This window comes from Pogoniulus pusillus, chromosome 1 (assembly GCF_015220805.1).
Source record: "Pogoniulus pusillus isolate bPogPus1 chromosome 1, bPogPus1.pri, whole genome shotgun sequence".
In the NCBI taxonomy this organism is placed as follows: Eukaryota; Metazoa; Chordata; class Aves; order Piciformes; family Lybiidae; genus Pogoniulus; species Pogoniulus pusillus.
Genome location: NC_087264.1, coordinates 22,657,487 through 22,672,422, shown reverse-complemented (window position 1 = coordinate 22,672,422; position 14,936 = coordinate 22,657,487). Strand labels below are relative to the sequence as shown.

The 14,936-nt window shown below is 45.4% G+C and overlaps 1 protein-coding gene across 1 annotated transcript in view; it reads right to left on the bottom strand.

The window, feature by feature from the left end:
• PLEKHH1 (pleckstrin homology, MyTH4 and FERM domain containing H1) overlaps window positions 1-14,936 on the bottom strand; it is a 76,372-nt gene that overhangs the window by 18,285 nt on the left and 43,151 nt on the right. Inside the window, exons 14-21 of the mRNA XM_064143934.1 lie at window positions 13,821-13,982; window positions 12,021-12,101; window positions 9,462-9,641; window positions 9,222-9,330; window positions 7,724-7,836; window positions 6,897-7,073; window positions 4,961-5,058; window positions 1,692-1,869 (exon numbers count right to left, since the gene is read on the bottom strand). Of these exons, the coding sequence (XP_064000004.1) occupies window positions 1,692-1,869; window positions 4,961-5,058; window positions 6,897-7,073; window positions 7,724-7,836; window positions 9,222-9,330; window positions 9,462-9,641; window positions 12,021-12,101; window positions 13,821-13,982 (1,098 nt within the window). The remainder of the gene's footprint in view (window positions 1-1,691; window positions 1,870-4,960; window positions 5,059-6,896; window positions 7,074-7,723; window positions 7,837-9,221; window positions 9,331-9,461; window positions 9,642-12,020; window positions 12,102-13,820; window positions 13,983-14,936) is intronic.

The window sequence follows — 14,936 nt, the reverse complement described above, 5'->3', positions numbered from 1 at the left end:
CACTCGACTTGGAAGTTAAAAAAAGGAAAAGTTTAACAATGAATTAAAAAGGTATCTGAGGTAAGGAAGTTACAAAGGTATAGGGAATGGAAAAACAAAATACAAAATGTGTAGATACAACCAGATTTTGATGGTGATGGCCACATGGTAAAACAAAGAGAACCAGGCACAGGATAGTGATGGTGGCAAGTGGGGAGGGAGGGAGCAGAGAGAGAAACAGGAAGTCCCCTTGCTTTTATGGTTCTCTAGACAGGAAGGGGGAGTGGGATAACCATCACCTGGTAGTGTTCAGACCCACCCCTGGGGAGGGGTCAAGACCACCTAGGGTCAGGTTCAAGGTTACTCCCCCTGGAGGGTTAACCCTGTACAACAACACTGGTAGGTATCGCAACTACTGAAGCCTGATTTCCTACAGGAAACTCAGGCGTGGCTGCCAGCTCCTGGGCTATCACTTGCATGCTGTATACATTTACATGGCTTGTTTTCTTGTACCAAGACACTTAACTTCAGTATGGATAGTATGGACAATATGGACAGAGCAAACCAGTGCACCCTCAGCAAGTCTGCAGATGACACCAAGCTGTGTGGCACAGTCAATGTGGTAGAGGGCAGGGATCATTCCAGAAGGACCTGGACAGGCTGGAGAGGTGTGCCCAGGCCGACCTCATGACATTCAACAAGGCCAAGTGTAAGGTCCTGCACCTGGGTGGATGCAATCCCAAGCACAACTCCAGGCTGGGTGGCGAATAGCTGAGAGCAGCCCTGAAGAAAAGGCCCTGGGAGTCTGGGCTGATGAAAAGCTCAACATGAGCCTGCAGTGTGAGTGCAGCCCAGACAGCAACCCTGTGCTGGGCTGCAGCAAGAGCAGTGTGGGCAGCAGGGCAAGGGAGGGGATTCTGCCCCTTGGCTCTGCTCTCCTCACACCCCATCTGGAGTTCTGTGTGCAGTTCTGGAGCCCCCAACACAAGAAGGACATGGAAGTGTTGGAGGCCATGAAGATGCTGAGAGTGCTGCAGCAGCTCTGCTATGAAGACAGGCTGAGAGAATTGCGGCTCTGCAGCCTGGAGAAGAGAAGGCTTTGAGGAGACCTTGGAGTGGCCTTCCAGTATCTGAAGGAGGCTAGAGGAGGGCTGGAGAGGGACTATTGACAAGGTCTGGTAATGACAGAATGAGGGGTAATGAGTTTAAGCTGGCAGAGGGGAGATTTAAACTGGATGTTAGGGAAGGGTTCTTTGCAGTGAGGGTGGTGAAATGCTGGCACAAGTTGCCCCAGGGAGGTTGTGGATCACAGAATGTGATCTTTGATCATGTTCTATGATCCACAACCTCCCCAGAGGTGTTCAAGGCCAGGTTGGATGAGACCTTGAGTGACCTGTTGTAGTGGGAGGTGTCTCTGCCTATGGCAGGGGGTTGGAACTGGCTGAGATTTGAGGTCTCTTCCAACTTAAACCATTCTCTGATTCTATGAACTCTCTCTTTTCCCCAACTACCTTTTCTTCCTAAGATCTGTGGAGCTGGGACTGGATTCCTTTCATTTTCTCAGAGAAAAATCACTGAAGGTGTTAAGGAGAAGAAGTTCTATCTCCCAGTGCCTCATACAAACACAACACAGTGCCACCTGCTCACACGAGAGAGGCATGTTACCGTGCAGCCCTCTAGTGCGCAGAGGAAAGGCAGACGAGGTGGCTCACCTGGTAGGTTCCGTTCATGAAGTGCACAGGGATGCTGAAGGGGAGCGAGTGGTGGTAAGGATTTCTCAGCAGGATGGATACAATCTCCATGCGGGAGGGCTTGGCTTCCCGCTCCCCGGTCTGCACAGTGCGCTCTACTGATCTCTGGCAGTAGATGGCATACTTGCCTATTTCACTCCTAGGTGAAGAGGTGGAGGTAAGCCACAAGCCCACTTGGAATGCCATGTGCTTTTCCATTTCCCATGCCATGACAAAGTATTCCTTCCTCAGGGTTTTGCTCAAGCAAAGATACATCTCTGCAGATGTCCTACTTCATCCCAAAACTCTGACAGCTGAAGTAAAGAAAAGCTACAACACACACCTGCGCTGCAAGGATCTGTGCAATTAAAATAGATGTTGTACTCTCTGGGAAGTGCAAGGGCATTCCCTGTTCCCAGATGGACTGAATATAGGAGTATCCTATAACCTGATGATCTTTGAGGTCCCTTCCAATCTAAACCATTCGTATTCTATTCTGTGATTTGTTGCTGTCTTAATAGAAGTGGTCTTCCTCTTCTACAGCAAAAGTCTTTGATCCTCCCTTCCAGAGAAAACAGTCTGAGGAACACTTTTTTGTCCTTGTTGTTTTGGATAGCTTGGACTAATTGCTTTATTGACCTGAGTTTTAAAATAGTTTATGCCACTGGTAATTTAACTGAGTGCATTTGTGACTGGCAGTCTGACAAACAGACCTACATAACCAATATATCTGCTGTCTCTCTCACTCTCAAATGTATCTATCTCAGCCTGAAGAGCAGGCTTCCAGGAGACCTTACAGTAGCCTTCCAGTATCTGAATGGGGCTTACAGGAAGGTTGGAGAGGGACTATTGACAAGGTCTTGCAACGACAGAATGAGGAGTAATGGGTTTAAGCTGGCAGAGGGGAGATTGAAACTGGGTGAGCCCTGTGCCTTCTAACCTAGAACTGGCTCATTTTTTATCTCTCAGAGAGAGAATATATACTCTGAAGTGACCTTTCATGAAAAACAATATCTAGCATGAAGATCTAGCCTAAATCTAGACCACAGGCATGACAGAGCGTGTGCCTTGTTTGCTGTATGAAATGGGGAAAGCATGTCCATTTAGCTGGTCAAAAACCAGGCACACCTGCTTCACCTAAAGAGACACAAGTATTCTTAAAGCCAGGCTGAAGGAGCTAAGCTAAGTCCCATTAAGCAACTGTTCTAAATTTAGTCTAAACTACATGTGCACTTAAGCATAGGTTGCTCTAATTTCTGGTTTTGGTTTTTTTTGGTAGGGTTTTTTTTCCTAACCCTAGTAGTTTAACCTGGATTGTATAAGTACATCTCTGTGTTTCTGCTTGAAGTTTATCTCTTGATAAAAGTACTTTTTTGGCTAAGACCTGGTAGACCATCAGCATAGTATTCATAGGATGGTTTAGGTTGGAAGGGACTTCAAAGATCATCCAGTTCCAAACCCTTGCCATAGGCAGGGACACCTCCCACTAGAACAGGTCACTCAAGGCCTCATCCAACTTGGCCTTAAACACCTCCAGGGAAGTTGAGGAGCACAGAAGCACAGAATATGATATTTGATCACATTCTGTGATCCACAATGTCCCTGGGCAACCTTTCCTGTGTCTCACCACCTTCACTAGAAAGACCTCATTTATATCTCCTCTCTGCCACTTAAAAAACATTCCTCCTTGTCCTGCCATTACAAGACCTTGTCTATAGTCCCTCCTCAGCCTTCTTGTGGGCCCCCTTAAGATACCACTCCAAGGTCTCCTGGAAGCCTTCTCTTCTCCAAGCTGATGCACCCCAACTCTTGTAGCTTGTCCCCATAGCAGAGCTGCTACCTCCCTCTATTGCTTGAAACTGACACGTGAAATCAGCTTCACAGAACTCAGCACATTGTTAGCTCTCCTAGCAGCTCCACTACTGAAGCTGAATGAGCCAATTCAGGAGCTGGTAGTGCACAAGATTGAAGAGATGGCTTTTAGTACCAGCCAGATAATGCCTAACACTTTGCCTAAGCCAGTGGAGAGAGAGGCTGAACATTGAGCAGTGCCTGACATCTGTAATTCTGCTTGTGAGTAAGCACATAAGAAAAAAGAACTTCCTAGGATGAGTACAGAGATTTTCCCTACAATACCAGGTGACCTTTAGCTTGAGTTCCAAGGCAGACTTAGGCTGAGTATTTGAATATGAATACTTGTTTGAAAAGAAATCACTCTTTTACCTATGTCCTCTTAACAACTGCGTGCTGCTGGAACAGACAGCGAGACATCTCTATCTGTGACCTCCCCATCAAGGACACAGTGAGATTAAGACCAGATCACAAACATAGCACAGCATGAACACTGGAGAACAACTTACTGCTGTTACAGTAGATCTTGCACTGATTTCTTATAGGGGAAAGTGTTACACACCAATGAGTTGAGAAAAAACAACACTAGCATATTTTAGGCTCCTTTTAAGGTTCCCTGAGGTGTACCCTGCTTCACTTCTGCTCTGTCAGCATGCCTGCACACCTGACAACAGACTAGAAGATTCTCAAATTATAATAATTAATTCTAAATAGTTACTTTGGTCTTTCTGTCAATAACAGAAAGTATCTGCACCAGCAAAAATCCTCCTTCCATAGCTCCAGTTAAATCTGCACAAAGTTCTTTTGCTAGTGTAGGTCACTCAGTTTGGGAACTAGCTTAACATAAGCAACAAGTCTGCAGAAGAGAAGGCTTTGAAGAGACCTTGGAGTGGCCTTCCAGTATCTGAAGGGAGCCTACAGGAAGGCTGGGGAGGGACTATTGACAAGGTCTTGTAATGACAGGATGAGGAGGAATGGGTTTAAAGTGGCAGAGGGGAGATTTAAACTAGATGTTAGGAAGAAGTTGCTTGCAGTGAGGGTGGTGAGACACTGGCACAGGTTGCCCAGGGAGGTTGTGGAGCACATTCTGTGCTTCTGTGCTCCACAACCTCCCTGGAGGCATTCAAGGCCAAGTTGGATGAGGCCTTGAGTAACCTGTTCTAGTTGGAGGTGTCCCTGCCTATGGTAGGGGGGTGGAACTGAATGAGCTTTGATGACCCTTCCCAACCTAAACCATTCTAAGTCAACGTGAATGACTGAAGGGAGTCAGATTGATACTGCTGGAAATCTGCTTCCTCCATCAAATTATTTTTGCAGGTGTAAGTTATAAAATTGCTTCCATCTTTATCCTTGCAAAAGGCAATCAGCTGAGCAGAAAATCCTGCTCTTGTGCTCTTTACCTGGGATCTGCATGTCGCTGAAAGTGCTGTTTGATGTACCAGAGGAAGTGATGTTGAGGCAGGAACAGAGGAGCACACAAAGCCAGGAGTTGCCAGCACTGTGAACATAAAACCAGACATAATTTTTGTTCTGTACTTGCCTGTTTTCTTTCATAAAACACTGTAACCATAACATTAGATGGTGCCTAGTGCTTTTGGGAGTGACCATTTTTTGAACAGGTAGTTCTGAGAGGCTTCAGAAGGAAGTGATGGTTAGAGGTCAGACATCTCTTTGGTCTCTCAGCCTGGACTCAAAGAGGTGTTCTAAATGATCGTCTGCTTCTGAAAACTTTGACTTATGCAAGCAGAGATAAGGGAATGATTAAGACTTATATTAATACCTTTTTTCCTAGTTGGAACTGCAAATCCCAAAGAATGCATCATTGGGGAATTTTGTTTCAAATTTGATTTGCTGAAACATTATAGTACAAAAATCAGATTTCATCCTTGGTAATGATATCCATGATTTTGTCATGGTAGGCCTGAATAGGCCAAAATAGGCTTATACACATCCTGGCTTGCCCAGACATGTTTCTTTCTGCTCTCCCTCCTTCTGATATGGGGAGAAGCAACTATGGTAAAGAGGACAAAGAACTTGAGCCACTGAGTCTAACGACTCTGGCCTGCCCAGGCTTGTTTACATCCCATGGTAAACAAGGTACACACACCCTTAGCTTGTGCCTGCCTTGTGCAAGGCCTATGTTGTTCCCAACCTTGGGTAAAGCAAGACTAGGGCTTCAACTAATATGATCAAGCTTGGCTAACTGCCATTCTGATTGGCTGTTCTATGTCCAAAGGCTCATTAGTCTCAGGCTGCAGTGATACAAAGAGATGAGCAGATTATGAACACAACATGCTCTGCCCTTGTATTCATGCTTGTTACTGCCTGCTGCCATTGTTCACTGCCTCAGTGCATCCTGAACTGCCTGGAAACTTCACTGCCTCGAGTTTACCAGGAACAGGCTCTAAAAGCCTCCATGCAATCAGCCTGCATAGCCAGCATGACATCATGCTGAGACTGCACATTGCAAGACATCCTGCATACACCTGACAAGGAGTCCTGGATACACACAGATTGTCCAGAGAAGTCAGGATAAGGCCAGAGACTATCTCCTTTCCCCAGCACCCTGTGAAGTCTGGGAAGAACCAGAAGCCTCAGCAGCTGACCAGACAGTAACAGAATTCCCTGAAAGCATTTGGGTACTGTCTGAAGCTGTAGCTACCCCTATGAGTTGGGAGATCATTTTGTGAGTAAATATTTAAAGCCTCTTGTAATTCACCACTGCTTTCTGCCATAAGCAGAAAGGAGCTCCTCAAGTCCATCTAGTGCGCAAGCAGTATAATTAACTACAAGCAGTGGACTGACCACAGGAACCTTCTCTTCCAGTTCAATTAATATTTATATATATTTTTGCTACTTATTTCTAGATCTGGTTATTCCTTTGTACAGTGTTTCCATGATCATTGCAGAAAAACTGATGATTATTACAAAGAGTGGTGTGGGGGCAAGACTCCTGACTATCAACATTAATAGGCAATATTAATGTTGAAAATATCATCTCACAATGAATTAATTACCCCTCCACCACAGATTTGCATGCTGCTGATTAACCAGAATGGAAAACAAATCTAATATGATAGCTAGTCAACACAAGCCATGAATTTTGATTCTGAACATGCTCTGACCAGACCATTTGCAACTGGTAAATGACTACATTGAAGACAAAAATCTATCTTGCAAGTAGTTACATTCTCAGTTCTGAGGTTCATTCTCCTTTCTCCAGCACACCTTTGCCATTTACACAGTTTTGTGAGAACCAGTCCCATTGCTGATTATTAAAACATGGAATTAAATAGAAAGTATTTGCAGAGTAGAAGTGTGAAAAGAGGAACTGACCTGAATGACTGAGTGGTTCTGGGGCTGGCGGCAGCTGGTCTGTTTAACAAGCTGGCAGTAAATTTCGTTCTGCAGCTCAGTGTGTGTCAAGCAGACCTGCAGTGCTGTTTGGGCAAGTGACACATGGTAATCAATAGATGATGCCTCCACAGGAACATTGATGAACAGCTGACAGGACTGTAAACAGGTAGAAGCAAGTCAGTGCCATAAATACAGCAACACCTCTCTGATAATCCCAGGCCAGCTTTCCAGATACATTACAAACAATTAGTGAACTCTTCAGAGTAACCTTGAAAGGAGAGAGGAGTCTAAGTACTTAGCTCTCATCCCTCCCTCTTTAGTTGTGGCAACTAGAAAATGTGCTCAAACTCCCACACCTGAGGAATGCACAAGTCAGCACAAGAATTGAGAGGAAAATGTATTTGCCTTTTCAGGTCTGTGCTTTACTTTTCTGAAACTGTCCAGTCTTACTGCTTATCTTGCACTCCTAGAGAGCAAGAATCAAGCCTCCAATGGCTTCACCATTGGTCTGACACAACTGGCTTCACCAGTAAACTGTTTCTCTTTCCCTCAATCCAACTACTAGAAAGATAAAAGCTGTAGGAAACATTGCTTCTAAACCCAGATTCCCTACAGGGAAAAAATAAACTGACAGAGAAGGAATACTACCTCATGTTCTACTGTAATTAAATGACTCAGTAGGTCTGTCTAAAGCAACCACTGGTGACAGTGCTGTGATACTGTGATACTGTGATAACATGACCAAACAGTTTTGTCCCAACAACAGAGCAAAGTAACAGAAAACCTTGCAGTGGCCTTTTAAATACCTTAAAGAGTTTCAGAGCTTCAGTCTGCAGAGCTTCAGATGGCAGAGTGGTGAGAGATGTGTGCAACCCATCTTTACTGTAGCACAACATAGGATGTTTCCAGAGAGGAGAATCTGAGACAGCAGATGGGCAAAAAACATGCATAGTCAGAAACAGAACAAAGACAGTGCATATGCTCAAAAGGAGCCTTGATGAAATGATAAAGCATCTGAGGAAGCAGCACTGCACTAGGCCATGTTCATATTTGATGCCACTTCACTGATTTCAACAAAGCTTGCCATGAACAAGGAGACACCAGCAGCAGAAGTACTGTCAGTATTGCCATCCTCGGTCCTGCTGCATCAGAGCTTCTTATCAGCCGGATTCTGGTGAGAAACTGCTCGGCTGTGTGTTCAAACGAGAGACACAAACTCTGCTACAGCAGTCACCTGCTGCGGGGGTCTTTTTAAATGCAAAACACTGTTGAACAGTAAGCAAGGTTGACCAATAGGTGTGATGGTTTGGGTGTTCCCCACCTCCCCACGCATAAGAAAATCACCCAGACTAGACTCAGCTGAGCTGGAAATTGAATGAATGAAGCTATATTTACAGCTTAGCACAAGATACAAACAGGTATTTACAATAGACACAGAAATATCCCAAGTTAAAAAGTAATAGAGAAACACAGCAGCCCTCCCAGAAACCAGAGTCCCCAGGAGGGGCTCCCAACTACCCTTCCACCTTCCTCCCTCCCCTCTACCTTACCCAGACTTTGCCTTATATTCAAAGGTGAGTTTGTAGGGTCAGCCATGGGGGTTAGGAAGCAGAAGGATTAGTCACACAGACAGCAGGTTAAGTTAGAGAGAAGTGCAGCCCCAAAGACAGAGAGCAAACAACTCTCTTATCTGTGTTGGTGTTCTTGTTCTTATACATCTCAGCAGGCCTATGAGTGCAGCAGGCATCACCATTGTTTCCTTTTCATCTAATTCTTTTCACCAAAATACTCCAGCTAGGCTCAAACTAGCACAATAGGTTTAGGAATATGTATGTGTGTGTGCAGGACAAGAGGATTAAATACAAATGCACATTCATTAATACGCAGTGTGTTAACACAGGAGGAACAGATGTGTGTGAGTGCAAGTGTAGGGCTTTAGATGTGCAGACAGAGGGGCAAATGTGAAGGCAAGTGTGTGGGAGTGTATTTAGAGGACAGAGCACGTGTTTGTATGGTCAAGATTCCCAGGAATTGTTGCTCACAGGAAAAATTAAAGCTCCAGTTCTGTATTAATGTTACAGGCATCCCAGATGCTTTATGAATTTGACTTGTCTAGTTTCACTACACAATGTCTGTATCCTCTCCAGAGACATGACTGTAAGACTACAGAAGAAGGATGCTATATGATATGCTGTTCTATTGAGAATCCCCTTCCTTCACCTTTGGCTGGATTAAAACTGGGAACTGAAATTATCCTTCCTAATGTTTTGCCACCATGGAAAAGAGCCTGTGGTTTCTACTTACTAGGGTCTCCCTCTGTGTCCAATAGTTTTCCAATGAGTTGTTCATATGATGTACCCACTGTGGTGTTACTGCTACCAGCTGCTACGGTCAGATGGTAGAGCCAGGTATTCTAGGCACAAGGATGAGAACAACATGGGTCAGCTCAGACCTTGTTCTCTACACAGAGACACAGTCTGTATGCCACATTTACCCACTGAAACCAAGAAGACTCTTTCCCTTCAAAGAGAATTTCTTTCATACCTTCTCCTGTTTGGTACGAATAAGTAAGTATGTAGGACTCTGGTCCTGTGGGTGAATCACCAACGTAGAGTGGGATGAGAGAAGTCCTCCACCTGTAGCTTCATAATCTTCATCAGAGTCACAGGAACGGTCCACTTCTTCCACTTTGGACTCACGCATAGGCAGGTACCCTAGGGGACACTATAAGGGGGGGAAGCCAGTTAGGAAGTGTAGCTAATCTCCCACTATGGACAGGAAACACCAGGGGGAAAAAAAAAAACAAGTCAGCATCTTACCAGTTCTGTAAGAAACAAGGAATAAACTGTAATTGAGTGGTTAATTCAATCCTATCATCTTGTATTTCTGGAGGATCTCTCACCTTTAGTACAACTAAAGTACTTACAAACTGTGTTACTACTTTTATTTTTATTCTTGGGAGAACATAGACAGGTGTGCTAGTTTGAAGCTAGCTAGAATGCTTTGGTGAGAAGAACTAGACTGTGAAAGGAAAACAATGGTGATGGCTACTTCCCTCATAGGCTTGCTGAGATGTATAAGAACAAGAGTTAAAACATAGATGAGGCACTTCTCCTGCTCGGGAGCTCTGAGCTACATCTCTCTCTCTCTTTAACCTCACCCTCTGTTTCTCTGACTAATCCACTTTGCTTCCTAACCCCCCTGGTGGAATCTCCATTCTTCCTTGGGACTGGGGTAAGGTTGAGAGGGGTAGGGGGAAGGTGAAGGGGTGGTTGGGAGCCCCTCCTGGGGACTCAGGTTTCTGAGAGGGCTGTTGTGTTTCTGTATTACCTTTTACCTTGTGTATTTCTGTACATAACTGTATATACTGTAAATATCTGCTTGTATATTGTGCTAAGCTGTAAATATAAGCTTCATTCAATTTCCAGAGCCAGCTGAGTCTAGTCTGGGTGATTTCCAAAGTAGGGGGGAGCAGGGAACACCCAAACCATCACAACAGGTCAGAATGAGAATATGCAAATGAAAGGATGGCCTTTCCCATTAAGTGCTGGGTGTTTTTCCAGTACACTTGTCAGTTGTTTGACATCATTGGTTCTGCAAGGCATGGTGTGTTTTCTGATGTCAGCTGCTCATTATCTTGAGTCGCTGTCTTGCAATGCCAGCCAGACATTATGAGTGGTCAGGCACTGGAATGAGCTGCCCAGGGAGGTGGAGGAGTCACCCACCCTGGATGTGTTTAAGGGTGGTTTGGATGTGGTGCTTACGGCTATGGTTGAAGGTGAATCTTGTAGAGTAGGGTTCTAGGTTGGACATGGTGATCCTGAAGGGCTTTGCCAGCCTGCATGTTGCTGTGATTGCTGCTGGAAAGTAAGTGCTTTTACAAATAATAAGCAAACAAAAAAACAAACCCCACAAAACTCCAGAGAAAATAATGCTTTTCTTTGAGGAGCAGATGCTGTTAGGAGTACAGCCAAAGAATCACAGAATCAGATAGGGTTGGAAAAGACCACAAGGATCATCTAGTTCCAACCCGCCTGCAACACAGGAGGTTCCACCTCAACACAAGGGGGAACTTCTTTCCTGTAAGGGTCCCAGAGCACTGGCACAGGCTGCCCAGAGAGGTTGTGGAGTCCCCATCTCTTGAGACTTTCAAAGCCTGTCAGGATGTGTTCCTCTGTGGCCTGAGCTAGATTGTATGGTCCTGCTCTGATAGGAGGGTTAGACTTGATCTCTTTGGGTCCCTTCCAACCCCTGACATCCTGTGATCCCGTGCCACGGGCAGGGACACCTCACACTAGAGCAGACTGTCCAGAGCCACAACCAGCCTGGCCTTAAACACCTCCAGAGATGAGGCTTCCACCACCTCCCTGGGCAACCCATTCCAGGCTCTCACCATCCTCATGCTGAAGAACTTCTTCCTAACATCCACTCTGAATCTACCCATTTCTAGCTTTGTTCCATTCCCCCCAGTCCTAGCACTACCTGACAGCCTAAAGAGTCCCTCCCCAGCTTTCTTGTAGAACCCCTTCAGATACTGAAAGGCTGCAATAAGGTCAGCTGGGAGCCTTTTCCTCTCCAGACTGCACAGCCCCAATTCCCTCAGTCTCTTGTCACAGTAGAGACTTCTCTGGACACCTTCCCACACATCCATATCACTCTTGTACCAGGGGCTCCAGAAGTGGATGCAGTACTCCAGGTGGGGTCTCACCAGTGTGGAGCAGAGGAACAGGATCACTTCCCTTGCCCTGCTGCCCACACTTCTCTTGCTGTGGCCTAGGCTCTGGTTTGCTCTATGGGCTTCAAGAGCACATTGACAGCTCCAATTGAGCTTCTCATCCACCAGCACCCCCAAGACCCTCTCCTCAGGGCTGCTCTCAAGCCAGTCATTGCCCAGCCTCAATTGGTGTTTGGGATTGCCTTGACCCAGATGCAGGATCTTGCATTTGATCTTGTTGAACTTCATGAGATTGGCTTGAGCCCAGCTCTCCAGCCTGTCAAGGTCCCTCTGGATGGCATTCCTGCCCTCAAAGAAGAGCTTGAAGCATGAGTCACAGAAGCAGTGAAAGGAAGTGCTGAGGAACAAAAGGGGAAAAAAGGCATTACCTTATCTTCATGATTTCGATAATAGTAGAAAGTTTTTCCAACCAGTGCACACCAGACCAGCTTGGAGTGACCATGCTTGACCTGTAAGTAAGACAAAGAAAAACATTTTCAACACCAGCAATGTTGCTGGGATGATTTTCTAGGATTTCAACTTTCAGTTCAACTTGCCTTTAAAACCTGCACATATATATATATATTTGTCCCATGCTAATATCAACTTGGTTCAAAACATACAGGTCCCCAGGTTTGGAAATACATCCCATCTAAGTACATAGGGCAAAGGTCCTTAGGGAAGTGAGCCTTAAGGTTTTGTCAAGTATTTTACTGATATCAATGGGTTTAAAGTGGCAGAGGGGAGATTTAAACCAGATGTTTGGAAGAAGTTCTTTGCACTGAGGGCGGTGAGACACTGGCATGGGTTGTCCAGGGACACTGGACAGGGAGGCTGTGGAGCACAGAAGCACAGAATGTGCCTATGGTGGGGGGGTTGTAACTGGCTGATCTTTGAGGTCCCTTCCAACCTAAGCCATTCTATGATATCTATATCCTGAATACATTAAGATTAACTTTTTTTTTAGATTTTAAACCCAAATAGTTCCATCTGAGCAGAAAAACACATAGTCTAAGGAGCTGTTGCTGAAGAACAAGCTTCAGATGCAGGTTGTTTTTAGCCATTTTTAGCTGGTGACCATAATTACATCTAACAATTCAGAGTAACTTGCTGTGTAATACCAACCAAAGGGACTGGCACGGAGGTGAAGAATTTTCAGCCATTGTACTGTATCCTGAGGGGCATGCAGCCTCTTGTACAGTCATAGAATGGTTTAGGTTGGAAGGGACCTCAAAGCTCAGCCAGTTACAACCCCCCAACATAGGCAGGGACACCTCCCACAAGAACAGGTCACTCAAGGCCTAATCCAACTTGGCCTTGAACACCTCCAGGGAGGTTGTGGAGCACAGGAGCACAGAATGTGCTGGGTAACCTGTGCCAGTGTCTCACCACCCTCCCTGGAAAGAGCTTCCTCCTAACATCCAGATTCAATCTCCTCTCTGCCACTTTAAACCCATTCCTCCTTGTCCTGTTATTACAAGACCTTGTCAATAGTCCCTCTCCAGACCTCCTGCAGGCCCCCTTCTGATATTGGAAGGCCATGCCAAGGTCTCCTTGAAGCCTTCTCTTCTCCAGGCTGAAAAGCCCCAACTCTCTCAGCCTGTCCTTATAGCAGAACTGCTGCAGCCCTCTCAGCATCTTCATCCCTCCTTTGGTCTCTCTGCAACAGCTCTCTCCCCCATCTTGTGTTGGTGGCTCCAGAACTGCAGACAGGACTGCAGGTGAGGTCTGAGGAGGGCAGAGCCAAGGGGCAGAATCCCCTCCCTTGCCCTGCTGCCCACACTGCTCTTGCTGCAGCCCAGCACAGGGTTGCTGTCTGGGCTGCACTCACACTGCAGGCTCATGTTGAACTTTTCATCAACCCAGACCCCCAGGTCCTTTTCTTTAGGGCTGCTCTTAGCTCTTCCCCATCCAGCCTGAAATTGTGCTTGGGATTCCAAGTACATATGTTATGTACTTGTTATTACCTAGTATTTGACAGAGTCTGTATCCCTCAGTAGCCTTCTTTGTCCCATTCTTCACCAATGTTCCTCTCTCTGAAATGCAGAAGTCTACTGCCACTTTTCTTCCCTTACTCTTCTACAGAGCTTTAAAATACTTATTTCTTTCTGATATTTACTGCACAAACCAAGAAGCTGACAGACTGATGACACTGAGTTAAACTGAATAAGGTAAGGAAAATATTTTACCTTGGTGAGCCAACCCTTCACAGTAGGTTTTGCATCACTATGGGGAACACCAACAGAACTGGTCACTTGCACTCTTAGAATACTTTGTAGGACATGAATCCATTCCTCCAGGATGTTGGGAGAGTCTGCTGTCAAGAAGTAGGTTCTCTTTTCTGTCACAAGCTGGGAGGAAAAGGAGTGAGAATCATAGAATCAACTGGGTTGGAAGAGATCTACTAGATCATCCAGGCCAACCTAGCACCCAGCCCTAGCCAATCATCTAGACCATGGCACTAAGGGCTCCATCCAGGCTTTGCTTCAGCACCTCTAGAGACGGCGACTCCACCACCTGCCTGGGCAGCCCATTCCAATGCCAATCACTCTCTCTGTCAAGAACTTCCTCCTAATATCCAGCCTAGAACTCCCCTGGCACAACTTGAGGCTGTGTCCCCTTGTTCTGTTGCTGGTTGCCTGGGAAGTATAAATCTGAGAAGTATAAATCTGCACTCCTATGAATCTTTGCTCCAGCTGTTCAGTTTCATTACCCAATACAGATATTTTTGTGGTTCACAAGGAATTTTTAAAGGTAATTCAAATGTGCTAACCCTCAAAGTTCCAGTGAAAGAATTCAAACTCAGATTAATCAAATTTTCATGAGGCCTCTTGCTGTTTCTCTTGGATACTGTGACTTTGTCTCCTCTCTCATCCTTTCTTGCTTCGCACTGCTGCAGATAACTTCTCTTTTTAAAAGGTACCTACACAAATGTTGTGTCTTTTGCTTTTATTTTGTATTGCATTTCACCTCCAGTAGCTTGTGGCTGTGATGCTATGAACTGAGTAAGTGGACAAAGTAGCTCACAGGTCAGGCCTCTTTCAGTAAGAGCATGAAAAAAACCACCTTTGTGATGAAGTCCTCTAACTACAATGACTTAAAATTCAATCTAGTGATGACCTAATTTCTAATACTTCTAAAGTTGAATTATAGTCAGAATCCAACACTTCAGATGTTTCTTCAGATCCTCCAGACATGTAAAGTCAGGGAGGAGACCTGTTGTGGAGGGCTCATAGACCTCAAAAATAGGCTTATTCATGCCTTGTCTTGCCTGGACATGTTTTTCTGCCCAAACCAGAGGTAAA